Source organism: Coturnix japonica, chromosome Z, assembly GCF_001577835.2.
Source record: "Coturnix japonica isolate 7356 chromosome Z, Coturnix japonica 2.1, whole genome shotgun sequence".
Lineage (NCBI taxonomy): Eukaryota > Metazoa > Chordata > Aves > Galliformes > Phasianidae > Coturnix > Coturnix japonica.
The window spans coordinates 51,496,933-51,512,807 of record NC_029547.1 but is presented as its reverse complement, the minus strand read 5'-3'; the positions used below and the strand labels follow the sequence as shown (position 1 = coordinate 51,512,807).

At 34.9% G+C, this 15,875-nt stretch overlaps 1 protein-coding gene across 1 annotated transcript in view; it reads left to right on the top strand.

Annotated features, from left to right (window-relative positions):
- SLF1 (SMC5-SMC6 complex localization factor 1) overlaps window positions 1-15,875 on the top strand; it is a 38,505-nt gene that overhangs the window by 11,564 nt on the left and 11,066 nt on the right. The window contains 5 exon segments of the mRNA XM_032441225.1: window positions 946-999; window positions 4,166-4,324; window positions 5,359-5,525; window positions 6,590-6,727; window positions 7,380-7,545. Of these exon segments, the coding sequence (XP_032297116.1) occupies window positions 946-999; window positions 4,166-4,324; window positions 5,359-5,525; window positions 6,590-6,727; window positions 7,380-7,545 (684 nt within the window).

Sequence of the window (15,875 nt, the reverse complement as noted above, 5' to 3'; positions counted from 1 at the left end):
AATATGCCCTACAAGGAGAGACTTAAAAAGTGGGGCTGTTTAGTCTGGGGAAGAGAAGGCTGAGGGGAAACCTTATTGCTCTCTTCCAGTATCTGAAAGGTGCTCACATCGAGAGCGGGGCTGGTCTCTGCTCACTGGTGACAGGTGACAAGATGAGGGGAAGTGGCCTCAAGTTGTGCCAGGGTAAGTTTAGGTTAGATCTGAGAAAAAATTTCTTAGCAGAAGGGGTTGTTAAGCACTGGAATAGGTTCCCCAGGGAGGCTGTTGAGTCAACATCCCTNGTTTAAGAGCCGTTTGGATGTGGTACTCAGGGACATGATTTAGCAGAGGGTTGTTAGAGTTAGGGTAGTACAGTTATGTCATAGTTGGAGTCAGTGATCTTTAAGGTCTTTTCCAATCTGAGTGATTCTATGATTCTAAACTATAAAGAAAAGGAATGTACCATAGCCGAAAATGGTACAAGTATATAACAGGTGCACCTCTTAACAGATTGTTTTCCCTTCAACTATTATGGACTTTCTCTGGAAATAGGTGTAAATAATATTGTAACAGTAAGCCATAACTAAATAAAACAGGAATAGTAATGCATTCTTGCACCTACTATTACACTGTGGGCAATTTGTGAAGAATGTCTAGGATTTACATTTTATCATAAAAAAACTGAAAATTTCAAATGGTTAAGTGGACCAAATGTAATAAAACTAGTAAAAATTACGTAACAACTGCATAAAAAAGAAGTAGACAAGAACAGGAAAACTGAGGAGAAAAACTGTCCATATATCAGTCCCCTATTTCTTAATTTTGCCATCTAAATATTAAAAGCAAATAGGTTGTTTTGTTGAATGTTTAAAAGGATGTATTTTTTTTTAAATTGTCTTTTTATGCACTATTTATAGATTGTTTACCAATATCCACTGCACAGGATGAATTTTTCTTGTTTTGTAGGCTGCAAAGCACAATTTTGTTCAGAAAGACTTTCTGAGTAGATGCAATCCAAAGGTAAGGATTCTTGCAAAGAGCATGTGTTGCACTTAGGAAATTTTGTACCGAAGTTAGGTAAACACAGTTCTGTTGTGAAAATTGCTATTGGAAAAATACTTTTTAAAGTGTACTAAAAGTACTGAAAAGTTAAGAACATCGTGGGGTACTGATTAATTTGTTTATTGTTCAGTACTCTACTACCGCCTACCTCTTATGAAGAGAAAGAGGCAGCGGAGGGAAGAGGTAGAACTGTGAAGTTTAGTTTATTTCTTGTTTTAATTTCCATTAGTTTGTTGAAATATTCTCAGTATTTTTATCACTTTAAAGGTTAAAATGGAAATATTTAAAGCATATCTATTAGCTTTGTGCATTTTTCTGTAGCTGAAGAGTCATTCTCACCAATACTATGTAGTTTTTTGGCATGGAAATGAGGTCCCAGTCTTCACAGAATTCCCCTTTTGTCAAATTTCTTTCTATTGAAGAAAAATATTTTTAAACATAAGTACCAACATTCCTTTGTTATTGTCCTACACTGTAATGTTAATATTTAGTTTAGTGAGTTTATGAGGCAATAAAACTTTAGATTTCATAATGCTTCTGAAAATAAATTGTTATTTTGCACCCAATATAATTTTTAATTTGGATTTTTTGAATCTAATTCTTATTATTTAGACAGTATGAATATGTTGCACTTTACTGTTTGGTGGAATATATATTGCTAGCCTCTGCATCCAGTGTGGGTCTTTTATTGGTAGTATATTTAAATCTGTTAAACATTGCTCTAATATGGTTCCAGTGAGTATTTCCAATCGTATTGGTATAGTAAAAAAAAAAAAAAAAAAGTGTCTGCAAACTAAATTAACTGATTAGATCTATGTATTATATTCAGTCATAGTTTGCTTTTGCTTGTTCTCCTATCATCCGTCTTTTCTGGTGTGTTTTGTTGGGTTTTTTTTGTTTATTTTTTGTTTTTAAGATATATTTTGACAGCTTCTTTTCAGCATTTTGCTTTCTAAACACAACTTGTTTTTTGTTTTAATTTTCCATTTGTTTCTTTCTGTTTATAGTATTAGTACTTATGTACAAGAAAGTGCTAGTTCCTCATCAGCCAGACTGCCAACCAAAACAGCATTGTACACAGCTTACACAATACTGAGGCCCTACAAAATATGTTTCCTATTACTGAAAAAACTCTACCTCACCAGTTTGTCATCCTTCCTTACCCCTTAAATAAGATGAAAATTCATTCTGCACTTTCTTCCTGTTTGAAAAGTAGTGCATGATTCCTCAAAGTCTCCCAAAAGAGGATTGTTTTTCTTACTTGTTGTAGGGTTTTTTTTCAGTGTACTTTACAAATATCACGTGAATTATGACTTTTTTTTCTAGTGTCAGAACATTCAAGAAATCTAAGATTTAGTCAGAAGGTAGGAGATCTTGCTGGTATAATCACCAGATCATGACCTTGGCAGTAATTACATGCTTGTACCTGTACAAAATACTAAGTCATCTTCATATATCTTAACTACTGCTAAGCACTTTATGATTGTTTTTTAGATGTGCTGTTTGCATATAATTAACATTACAAATGTGTGATTGCAGATATTATTTCCAAAGGAAATAATCTGAATATTTTTATAGTGCATACATGAATGATAAAATTGAAATAAATGTGATTCGCAAACATGAGACGCACAATGATTTAATTGAAATAATCTAACTGTGCATTTTTATTTATCATTAATATTACAGCAGCCTATGTTGGGCATCTGATAATTGCAGCATTTGCAGAGAAACTAAATATGTAATGCTAAGTTAGAGCTTATTCACTCATACTTTTGCTAAGATTTTTATTTGATTATTATTTCTTTCAGAAGATCATATTCATGTTTGACCTGAGCTCTTTATGTTTGGTACTAAAACATTTCTGGGAACTGCTGCTAATAGTAGAAAACTCCATAACCTCAAAACCACAGTTGGACTTGAAGCATGTATTAATTTTAAATTAACTTTGAAATAATTGGTAGAAGTAGTTTTGCCTACTGTGCAGCCAGAGCCAAGTTTCACGGCAGAAGGTAGTGAAGTCTGCTAAATGTTGGACGACTAAAGCATTAGTAAATCTGCATAACTACCAGCAGGTCATATTCTTCTTCTCTCTTTGAATCTACTTCTCTCGGTTGTGAATCCCTACTCTCATTTCCCACTGCACTGAATTTACCAGAACCTCAGGTCAAGTGGTTGAACAAAAGAGCTTAATTTCAAAACTGAAATTTCCATCAGCAGTGTAGTTGGAACTGGCTTAAGCATCTTAGCTTTGATTTTGAATACAGGTGGGGTGTAAATAGCAACATAGGATCTTCAGTAGCTCTTCTTTCATATCATTTATCAAGGGAAAGAAAGTTTTTGAAAGCTGACAGTTCAGACATTAGCAGGTAGATTACCTGCATTTCAGGAAAACCATTACATTCTTCCGGTTCCTCTGAAAAAAGCTTGTGAAGTTTATCGTTTAACTGTCATGAGTGGCACTGAATAAGAGGGAAGTCTTGTGCCACTAAGAAGAGCTTTGAAATACAATGGGATCAATATCTGTGCTATCTGAAGCATTAGCTGCTTTTTTGACATGCCCAATGATTACAGGAAAAGTAGGGAGACAAAATAGATGCATAATTTGTAGTTTTATGAAGCTTATTCATGAATGGTGTATTTCATGGTTTTATACTTTTGCTCAGTTTCCTTCAGTTGTTTGATGATAGTAATTCACCTAGTGCTCTGGCCGTATTCTGTAGGATGTACTTGTACATGTTTGGAAATATTAGCAGTTACTCATATGCAGAAATTCTCAAAATAATTTATGCTCAAGCTATAGTGTATGTGAATTGTAGTCTGTGTTTTAAAAGGGAGAATATATTCAGGTAGTCTTAAGAAGGGAGGCACATTCTGAAAGCATTTTCTTGTGAATGAAAAACAGCTCAGTAGGAGATAAGGCTTCTCTATATTGCAATAGCTCATTGGATCAGGCAGTAAGTAATATTTATATTTTTAATGTTCTCCTTTATATTGCCAGCATTTACTTAAAGATTTCATTTTGTGTGTTTTGTGTTGTTTTTGTTTTTGTTTTTGTTTTTTTTAAGTTTGCAAATACATTTATTACTCTGTTATTTTATTCACAAATATATCTCTTTCACAGGTTAAAAATACTAACCTGTCTGAAGGCAGATTGTACATATTTGAAGAACTAATAGAAGAACATTTATTATCTGAAGTGATTATAGAGCTTGCTGTTGGTCAGAAGTACTCTCTTCCTCCCGTTCCACTTTTTCATTCTCTTCTGGAATGTGTCCTGTTGGTGAGAACAGAATGCTTAAGTATTACAACACACTAAAAAATTATAGATATTAAAGATGGAGTTATTATTATCCTTGCTTCTTACAGTATGTTTACAGCTTCATAAGTTGCTTGAAAGTAATGCCTCTTATTTATTTCTGACGAAACTACAGTGAAGTGCACAGTAGAACTATTTGGTTGAGAAAATTCTCAGATGCAAAACACTGTTTTTCAGCATTGTCACCACCACTAGCTATTCGTTTTCACCAGTGATGTACAAGAGCCTGTGGTGTACTCAGAATTACCTGCAGCAGGGATGTTGACCCACTGTTGCCACTGCTGAAACATACCACTGCCTCACTGAGCTTACATCCACTGTTTGGTCACCATCAATGTTCATCAAAGACCAGTAAATGTCAGCAGGTGCCATTTTTCCTCATGGCAGTGATGCACCTTTGCTTCGTCTGCTTTTCCATGTCAGATACCATTTTGCCAGACTGTCCCCGTGTTCCCGTCTGTTGCATGACAACAAAATGTAATAGGATATTGTAGGGAAGCTTCTGCCTTTACTGCCATACCACCATCCACCTCTGATGTTGTGGGCCAACATAATAAAACAGGAGGCATTAGTTTCGGAGCAGTCTCCATATTAACACTTCAAGTTCATTAATGTCTTCGCGTTAATGCAATCTAAGGGGGGGGATTTGAAATGTGTTGGTTTTTATTATTGATTTGCAAATAGTGTGAATGTAGCCTCCAAATATTGTGGAAGAACTGGCCCATAGGTTTTTTCATTGTTTTTAGAAATAACACTTTTGTAGCATATTTTTTTTTACCTAGTAGGCTACAGATAGAATACTAAATGGAAAAGAAGCTTTGTTCTAAGCACTAACACATTCAACTGAAATAAGATTCCAGTGTCAATTGCTTTTTAGTTTTACTTATTGTAAACTCAGAATTTTGCTGCTTCTGATTATGTGTTACTTCACCGATTTAATTTGGTCACATGAAATTGGATCATTTTGTAGCCAATATTATTTACTTGTTTTATTACAGGAAAATACCGATGCTGTATTTTGTGCGAAAGTTTGTCATGTTTTGTACCTTGTTCTCCAACATGATCCTCCTTGGAAATCTACATCTATGTTAGGATATTATTTAGATCTTCTTCAGTGTCCTGTCTGTAAGAAAGGCACGTGGAACTTGATAGAGATGCTTGTAAGGTAAAAAAAAAACCAACAAAAACAACCACAAAACAAACAAAAAAAAAACACTTAGTGAGGTATTAGATGCAATAGTTATGTTTTTCCAAATATGATCAGTGTTAACTTGCAGATTTGTTTTAAACTTTTCAAAATTATAATAATCTGTGTATTACTGCTGTTTCTTGTGTGTATATATGCACGCATATACACAAATATATCTGTAGTTAGGTAGCAAAATTTAGTCTTACCAGGCATCAAGCTTCATGATCTACTCTGATTTTAGTTATAATTTTTACTGTGTTAAACAAGAGAGATTCAATCCTATACATGTACAGACACAAGATTCAGTATACAACAGCTCTTGTATAGCTACTAGAATCACTGTAATTGCACAGCTAATAATTTTGCTTAGGAGTATGTCACATGGCGTTGGAACAGAAGGGAATTAATCTGTTAGAGCATTTTATGTTTTAGTACTTTCTGGCAGATTTTTTTTAATTTTTATTTTTTATTTTTTTAATATGTTTAATTGAACCATGCAGTCATGGAAAAAGGAACTTTAAAGGTCGTCTAGTCCAATTCCCTTCCAATAGTCAAAATTTTAGCCAGAAAAATTTTGCACACTTTACTTCAAATTGTCTTTATCATGTCAGACAAGCATTAGATTTCATCAAAACCTGTATTCCTTTCAAAATTTAGTGAATTGCTTATAGGGTATTACAGTGTCAGTGAAATACTGCAAGACTACCATGTGATTAAAGGATTTGTAAGAAGTTCTGTTAAATCTAGTAATTGCACAATAACTCAGATAGAGACAGGAAAATACAGATATATAGGAAACAATTTAGTTTACACTGTAATACAGAATCTTCATCTTTATAACACAAGGCCCCAGTAACAAGCATGTTAAGTTTTTGGAGAAAGTGTAGCTTTAAAAACAAAGTGTTTGGCTTTAAAATATGAATGTTACTGATGAGTAAGGTATTGTCAAAATTGTCAAAAGTCAAATCTGCTTCCCTTCCCAATAAATCAGACTGTCATTTCTGTCATACAAATAGATTTTGTTGGTGTTTGTTTTGCAGGTCTTGCCTTTATTACAAAAACATTTGTCATGCAGTGCCAGTTTCAGGGAAAGCAGATGAACAGAGGACAGTTCACAAAATGCTTCTGAAGTTTTTCTTTGATTTAGTAAAAGCTGAAGTAAAATTTTTGACAAAAAGGTAGGCTTTATAGGATAATATTACTTTTCTACAATTTTACATGCATTTCTGTATCTGCAGCAGGTTGTTTCCTGATTTTTGTATGTTTGTAATAATACTCTGTTCCACCAAAGTGCTTTGTAATCAGTATTGGTTTTTTTCCTAGTTGTGCTTTAAGACCTCTAGCTTTTCACAGTATTATTATTTCACTGTATTGCAAGTTTCAGTAAGCATTTACTGTTGCTCATAAAGCTACATTTTTAGCTTTGCATTGCTTTCATATCCATTCTTAAAGTTAGACAAGCAGTATTTTGAACACTCTGATATTAAAAAAAATTCAATTAAATGTTATCTTTCTCTAGGGAGATAATTATCTTTCCTTAGTTTATGAAATATGAAGAAATCTTGATTTTGCTCTCCCTTTAAGTAATAAAGGCAGCCTTTATATATTAGCACAGTATTAGAATTCCTTCAGTTTGACTTTAATAGTCATCATTATTTTACTTATTATTCATCAGAAATTGTCTGATCTTTCCATACTTAAAAATTGCCAAATCTTTATATATTTTGACAGAAGATAAGGCTTCTCTCTAGTAGCTACAGTAATCAAAGTGGCATAAAGATTTAGGTTTTTCCACATGCTTTTTTTTTTTCTTTTTTCTTTTTTTTACAGTTTGGTTGAAGGGACCAATTCACAGCACCAGCAAGTAATGCCACAGATGGTTCTTCTGAAGACCTTTTGGTTGGGAAGTGAAACCTCTGTGCTTTTTACCAAACACATAAATATTCTAGTGGATTGGGTCATACTTTCCTATAGAGAATTGGAAAGAAAAAATGATGTGAGTATGAATTTTATGCTTTAAAATAATGAAGACTGACGTTTTTCTAAAAGACATTTCTTTGTTCATTCCTTTGTGAGGAATTATATGTAAGTATCACAGCTGCTTGTTATATCTACCTTTTGTTGTGAAGCATGCTGGTTTTTGCTCCACTAAAGGAAATGAATTGATCCATAAGATTCTCATATTGATCTGCAGAGAAGAAACGAGTCATGAGTAGCTTATTGGCTACATTCAGATCTTCACATGCCCTTAACCAGCAGGTATTACTGTAGTCATTAGGGACACGAGCTTAAAACATTCTGTCAAACAATAACGTTTAACAAAAGAGATGATTATTTTATTTTACAGTGATTGTATTCAGGAAATGTTGGAAGGTGAAAGCTAAGAAAACAAGTAGTTTTTTATCGTTTTCTATACATACACATTTTATTATTTTGTTAAATGCCCCCAATTACTTCCAAAGTGCTTTAGTTTCGTTTGGTATCTTACCTAGATCTTTTCATAAAAATGCAATTGAAGGCAACTTAATTGCTGTTCTGTGACCTGCTGACCAGCAGGACATTGACCTGAAAGATACTGAGTGTCCTCTATACCACCTCTTTCTTTTCAGAAGCTAGAGGCCTAGTAAAACATCTTTGACTTCTAGATTCTCACATAAAATACAAACTTACTGCTGTCTCTGCGTTCTCTTTTAAATTATTGTGGAAGCACAGAATAAATAGATACTTCATTCACTTTTTCATTACAGTAACAGAACAACAATAGAAAATCAAGTGTTAGGGAGAAAAAAGCACTTTCAATATAATAGCTGCTAGTTCTTCATTATGTTAAGAAAGCAGAAAGATTAAACATAATGAGTGTTTCACTCATCTTACCTTCCCAGACCTCCTACCTTTTTTTGAGGGCTATCAAAGCCAGATATTCTGAAACAGTGCTGCCTTTCATCCTTGGTCAAGATATTAAAAAAGCATCTAAAATTAGGCTTCTATACCCATATTTATATTAAAACAACCTACTTTTTTAAAGGTCCTTAGCACCAGGCAGGCTTACATTCAGTTGATTTCAGTGACCATTCTGTTTCTTTGGAAAATGAGACTGCTTTTATATGTTTCCTGGTGTTGAGTGTGCAGGTTAAGTGTGGACTCCATTTTCTTTTTATCTACCATGCCTTTTTTTTCACCAGCTCTAGTACTATAAGCCATACCTTTATTATAAACTGTTCTATGCATAAGCAGAATAATCTCTAGTGGCAGGCAGAGCATACTACTTAACTGAAAAACAGAGGAATACTAAAATACAACATAAAAGATAGCCCTGTCTTGTTTAGATTATGGGTTGTTTGAGGCTGTTTTTTTGTTAGGTTTTTGTTTGTTGGTTGGTTGGTTTTTTTGTTTGTTTGGTTGGTATTTCCCACTATATTACCTGTAAGCATATGTATAAGAATCATACTTTTGTCACAAAGCCTTCTGGCTTTTTTGCCTATTGCTTTTCTGTTTTGATCTTATGTGCTATAATGTACAATATCCCTACAGATGCAAATTCTACACTTAAAAAGCAGCATTTCTACACTACAGTATTATCCTTTAATCTTGTATATTTATAACACATTCTTCTTTCCTTTGCATTCTTTGACAAAAACAAATTCTAAACCAAAATTCCGTGTTTTTATATACAGAACTCATTGCTTTCAGCACTCTCAATTTTGTAATACAGAAACTTGAAATACTGATATTTCTGTATACTCAAAGAGTTAAATAACATAGTTGGAATGATCGAAGAAGCCAAATGACCAGTTTCTCCCCCATTATGCAGTCAGAAGAAAAACGTGTCTTATTCACCTATTAATTTTTAAATTATTCTAGAAACAAATAAATATATAAAAATATATGCCAATACTGTGTGCAGAATTTTTCACTTATACATTTTAAGGATATGATTCACTGATACTGTTTTTTTGTTTGTTTTTTTTTTTTAATAAGCAGCTGTTCACTTAAGTGGCTGCACATTGGCAATATACACTTAGAAACCAAAATCAAAGGAGTAGCTTAGGCAATCTTCTATCTTTATATCAGATGAATTATTTGATAGTACAGTGTAAAGGGGTGACCATATCTTCCTGCTTACACATGGTTATTAGCTAGTGGAAAGAAGCAAACATACAACTTGCAGTTTGCTGAAATTTTTTGCAGTTGTACAGCAAAAGTACATATGAATGGAAACAGAGAAATTCATCAAATTTTTGAGGACCACGTCTAACAAAGTCATGTCTAAGTAGTAAAAGTGAGGTTTGTTTCATTGTTAGATACTGAGATGAGAGGCATCTATTTTCATGTGATTCAGAGATTGCAGCAAGTCTGCACTATAGGGGAAGAAACATATCTGTATATTTTCCTTCACTTTTCAACTCCCTTCTTTCCTTCACTCCCTTCCTTCACTTTTTTTGTTGCAAAAAAATATGTAATGTATGCATGTAATCATATATGGATTTATATGTGTGAAAAGAGCAATCCAGAAACAATTGTAGTAAGAAAGAAATTTTATGCTGAAATTTGGAGTAAGAGCTGCTATTTTTCTGGGAATAAATGCTGTGTAGTTGTTTCGTTTTCCAGGACTCTCATAACCTGTATCAGAAACAAAGAAAAAGAAAGGAGAAAGGGCTATAAAGACTATGGTTACATAGATGAGAGGTCATAAGTACAGACATAGGTCAGAACTAGCTGTGTGAATGAGGGGAGAATAGTGGTTGTGGTGTACCTTGAATTCAGCAAGGCTTTTCACACTGTCTCCCATAATATTGCCAAAGATCAGCTTGGGAAATGTGGGATATGCAAGTGGACAGTGAGGTGGACTGAGAACTGTCTGAGTGGCAGAGCTCAGAATGTTGTGATGCACAACACAGAGTCTGGCTGGAGGACTGTAGCTAGTGGTGTTCCTCAGCAGTTGCTACTGGGTCCAGTCTTATGCAGTATCTTAAACTACTTGGACTGATGACAAGGTTGCTGATAATACAGAACTAGGAGAAGCAGATAACACACCAGAAGGCTCTTGTGCCATTTAACAATACCTGGACAGGCTGGAGGGTTGAGTGGAGAGGTACCTGATGAGGTTCTACATGGGCAGAGGTGGAGTCTACACCTGGAGAGAAATAATTAGATGCATCAATACAGGTTAGTGGCTGACCTGCTGAAGTGGAGCTCTGTGTAGAAGTACCTGCGTGTCCTGATGGACAGCATATCCTGACTGGCCATGAGCAGCAGTGTGTTCTTGAAGCCAACAAAGCTGATGATATTCTGGAGTGCATTGAAATAGCATGGCCAGCAGATGAGGGAGGTGAGCCTCCCCTTCTACTTTGTCCAGGTAAGGCCATGTCTGGAGTACATCATCTAATTCTGGACTCCCCAGCTTAAGAAGGGCAGAGAACTTCTGGAGAGAGCCTAGCAGAGGGCCACAAAGATTATTAGGGGCCTTCCCTTATGAGGAAAGGCTGAAAGACCTTACCAGTCTTAGCAATGCTGTAGAGAACCTGCTTTAAGCATTGGATTAGATGAGCTCCAGAGGTCCTTTCATATCCCTACAGTTTGTGATTCTGTGATTTGCTTTCATGTTAGATAGAGTTTTCCTTATTTGAAATAAAAAATTAAATTAGTGGCACGAATTTGAGTGCCCTCACTCATTACTGTGTTAATCTGCTGAGACAACTTGATGGGAAAAAAAAGGAAATTATCCTTATAGGTGAAAATGTGGAAGCAAAGAATGCAGATTTTCCTACTCTGAAATCTTTTTGAATCAATACTCAATATCAGGTTACAATCATAGAATCATAGAAATAATTCTATACATTATACAGTTCGAAAGCAAGTAATGTTGGTGGTGAAACAGCATGGTTCCTTGAAAAATAGCCTTTAACTTAGCTTTGGAACTTAGAAACGTGTATTGTTTTTAACACTGAGTAGCTAGTAGCCATTCAGTTATTGCATCTTTTCACAGTGATACTATGTCTATAATATTATCAAAAATGTCTGTCCTACAGCTGCAGGTTTTTTCCTTTCAGAAGGTTGTCTTATGTAGTCTGACAAAGGAATGTAAAAGAGACACATTCAATTTTTTATTTGCATCGTATCACATGGTTTTGATGTCCTTTCTAACAATATTTCAGGTATTTCAGTGTGGTATAAATTCATAGAATTGATTGTCCTTCTGTCAGTCCCTTAAATTGTCTTGGAAGTATGTTTAAGGCACTTTCAGAGTTCTGCATTACCCTAAAAACATTGCAGCTCATAAAAAAAACCTCTAAAAAGCATCTCTAAAATTTCTGTAATTCAAAGTGAAAAAGTTAAGATGAATTTTCTTATGACTTAAAAGCTTTCCAATGAAAACTTTTATGTGTACTAAGACTTGTCTCGCTGGAGCACTGTAGTTGACGGAGGAAAGCATTAAATGGAACAGCAATACAGGAATTGCCTTTGCCACACTAGCAGTCATCAGTTGCACTGATATGTTTAACATGGTCAACAGTCTCTTCCTACTTCAGTGCTTTTTCTCGATAAGATAGTATTGATTCTCAACACTAACAACAGGGAAGAGGGTTTTGAAGAAAAAAAAAGTGCTTAACTGGTTGTTATTCAGTTAGCTAAGTATGGTGCATAGGGTTGACCTCAGCTAGCAGGTATGCTCATGCAAAACTGCTCTTCCCACAGCAGGACAGGGGAGAGAAATGGAAGGGCAAAAGCAGTAAAACTCATGAGAAGTGACGGAGATGGTTAAGTAAGTGAAGCAAAGGTGTGCACTCAAGTGCAGGAGAATAGGGAGTTAGTTCACTACTTCCCATTGGCAGACAGGCACCCAGCAGCTTCCTGGAAAGCAGGAAATAACATAGCAGTTTACATGGTAAGATAAATGCCATAACTCCAGATGTCCCCATTTCTTACCTACAAGATTTTCATGTTGAGTATGATGCCATATGCTGTAAACTATACCTTTTGTTAGCTGAGGTCATATCCTGCAGCTGTGTCCCCTTCCAGTCCCTTGTGCATCCCCTGGAAGTAAGCATCAGGGCTTTCTTTCCCAGTTAGCTTCCCTAGCCTTACAAGCATATATTGGAAAAATATGAAAGCCTTGATGCTGTGCGTGCACTGTTCAGAAATAGGAAAAACACTGTGTTATCAATGTTCCTTTGGGAACAAATTCAAAGCAAAGCACCATAGAGACTGCTGTGAAGAAAATGGATTTAGCGCCAACCTGACTCACTTGGGTATTATAAGTAAAAATAAAACTGCAGTTCTGTTAAGAATGTTTTCAGAATAATTTGAAATACTGTTTGTAACAGTACATTATTCTTAGGAATTTTAGAAGTACTTGTATATAGGGAAAACAGAGACACACATAGTTTCAAAAACAATTTCATTGTTTGATGATATGTAGAGGAACAAAATATTAAAAATTAACTCTGTTCGTGCTTCATTAAAAGTCAAATAATAAATGGTGGAGCCAAAATCAGTTGTTTGCAAATATTCTCAGCTTTGGGGTCTTGTGTTCCAGTGAACGATAATCATGTGCTCTAACTAAATGGTGGTGTGAACAAAGATTTCTTAAGTGGAAGTATTTTTACTGTATCCAAAATTGCCTTTGGCGATAGCATAGAAATGTATGTCATTTATATGGGTGAATTGTTTTTTCTTACTCAGAGTTTTGATATAACATTCTAAATATTGCTTTTGTGTGTGTACAAAGAGTGGCTCTTCTGAATTTACTTTGTTACTGACTTGGATACAGGAATTGCTTAGCTTTCTATGAATTTATTCTTCTTAAAGTATTGTAGCTGAAAGTTCTTGTTTTGTGTATTTTTTTTTTCTTTTTGTCAATTCGATCATTACAATATCAACTAAATTCAAGGAAAACTGCAAGTTCAAAAACGATTACAGGGTTGTAAAGCTGTAAAAGAGACTTGACTTCTTAAGATTTGGCCTGTTGAGTTTGGAAGCAGAAGCTGTTTCTTTCCACAGTGAGGTTTTGACACACATGGCAACAATTCCCACATCAAATGGAAATAACTGTTTCATTCTCCTTTTCAATAATATACACGTACATTTTCATTACTATGTTTATGCTGTTTTGTGGTAGAAATGAGCGTTTGATATGTTAATATTTCAATATTTCTTAAAGAGAGATTCTTGCAGTAATTTTTTTTTTTTCCCTCATTTGTAATGATGAACCATTTACTTCAAGAAATTAAGGAGAAGCTCTTGGTTTACACCATCTATCAAAATATCAGCTAAGCCTGTATCAGTTGGCATGATCTAGGATGTCTTTGTTAGTGTGCAGGTACTTAGCTTAGTGAAGGTAGTTGCAGCTCATGTATAATCAGCAAGATTTACATTGCCACTATATGTGTGAGTTTGTGCAACAGCATTCAGGTTTGCAGTGTTAACAGTCATTAGTTCCGTCTACTGCCCCCCCCAACCACTCTCAAAAATACTTCCAAGATCAAGTGATACAACTATGTGGTTTAGAAATTAAGAAAAACAGTGTAAGTACTTTTGCTTTAGATCTACCTGCATCAGACTACATATGTATATCCTTGGCTCTGTCACTTCTTTTAAAAATATCATTATTTGCTGCATTTATGTAATGTATTTCCTTTGAAGAACTATTGAGGATTATTTGCCCTGTACTTTGCTTTGGGGCCCAATGATCAAGACGTATGCAACCTAAAGGAAATTCCAAGGCATTGGGGATGTTTTGAATTATTATGAGAAGATAGGGAGTAATTCGTCTTTTAAAATCTTTAAATACTAGCTGAAACAAAATTCATTTTCATGTTGTTGACCAGCCATATCAGTGTGCTGTGTTGTTTCTTAAGAGATCTCATTGTTAATGTGAGATAATGTATTAGAAAAGCAGTGGGTAAAATAAATCAAATAGAGCTGAACTAAAAATGAGGAGTAAAAGCTGGAATCTATCTCAGAGATCACATTACTGACAGATTTTTATAAGCCTTCAGTAATGTAGATTACCTCACCTCCCTGCACAATAACTATTTGTAAGTAGGTTGCTCTGAAATTAATGCCTCCTATTTATTTCCATGGTAACTAATACAAACAGCACAATAGTGCTATTTGCTAGAGCAATTTCTCAGTTACAAAACATTCTTTTTCAACATAGACACCATTGTTATCTGTACATATTGCTAACAATGAACAAGATCCTTCATAAAAATCTTCACCAGTAGAGGTGAACCGCTACTGAAACGCACCACCCACTGCGTCGCTGTGCTCACATCCACTGTTTGGTCTCCATAAACGTTAAGAAGAATCAGTGAATGTCAGTGGATGCCATTTTTTCCTCATGGAGAAATGCATCTTTGCTTCCTATGTACTTTCACATCAGTCACCATTCTGCCAGACTGCTTTTCTGCTGCCATATGTGTCATTTCAACAACATGTAACAGGAGGGTGGGAAGGTTCAACCTCTGCAGCCATAACACCAACATCCACCTCTAGATGTCTTAGGCCAGTATAATAAAGCCATTACTTTCAGAGCAGCCCTTAAAGTTCTGTTTATTCATTTTCTTTTGAAGAATAAGGAAGTCTGTTAGCTTTCTGGACAACATTTATTTAGTTTTTTTGCAAATGATTTTGTGATCTTTCTATGATAAATCTCATCTGTGTCACAGTCACTGTTGCCTTTGTGTTCTTGATGAAGTTAAAACTATTCCAGTCTTTGGTCTTTGGCACTTTCCAGATGCTGAGGAAGTACTTTTCAAAGTTTTAAACCAACCCTGAACATGTGTTGTTCTCAAAAGAGTATAAGAACTGTTGATTGTGGTGTGAGAACACAACAAAAGACAGAAAAGTTCTGTTTCTTTTAAATAATTCCTTGGTCAAAAACTGTCCAATAAACACATTTTTAGTTCAATTTCTCTTCTATCCAAAATTGTCTGTTGTAAAGTATGCATTCTCTTTCTCCAGAATACAGTGGGTCAGCAGGTGTTCAAGTGGGCCCGTAGCAACTCTGTGATACTTAGGTAGTTCTGCTAATGTTGTCACATTAATTTCAAGTGTTCCCACTATGATGCATGCATTTTTCCTTTCTTTCTTTATCTGCACATGGCCTTTCCTGCAGATTCAGGAGAGAACATGGTAAGGTTAGTGTCCTTTCACCTGTTCCTTCTGTATATGCAGCTGCTGTTCTTTTAGTTGGTTTTGCATGGATTTTTTGTTTGATTGATTGATTGATTTGTTTTTTGATTGTTTGTTTTTCTAACAGAATACAGTTTCCTGATCTGACATACTTTTTCTGTGCAGGAGAGTAACACTTTCAACTGTCCA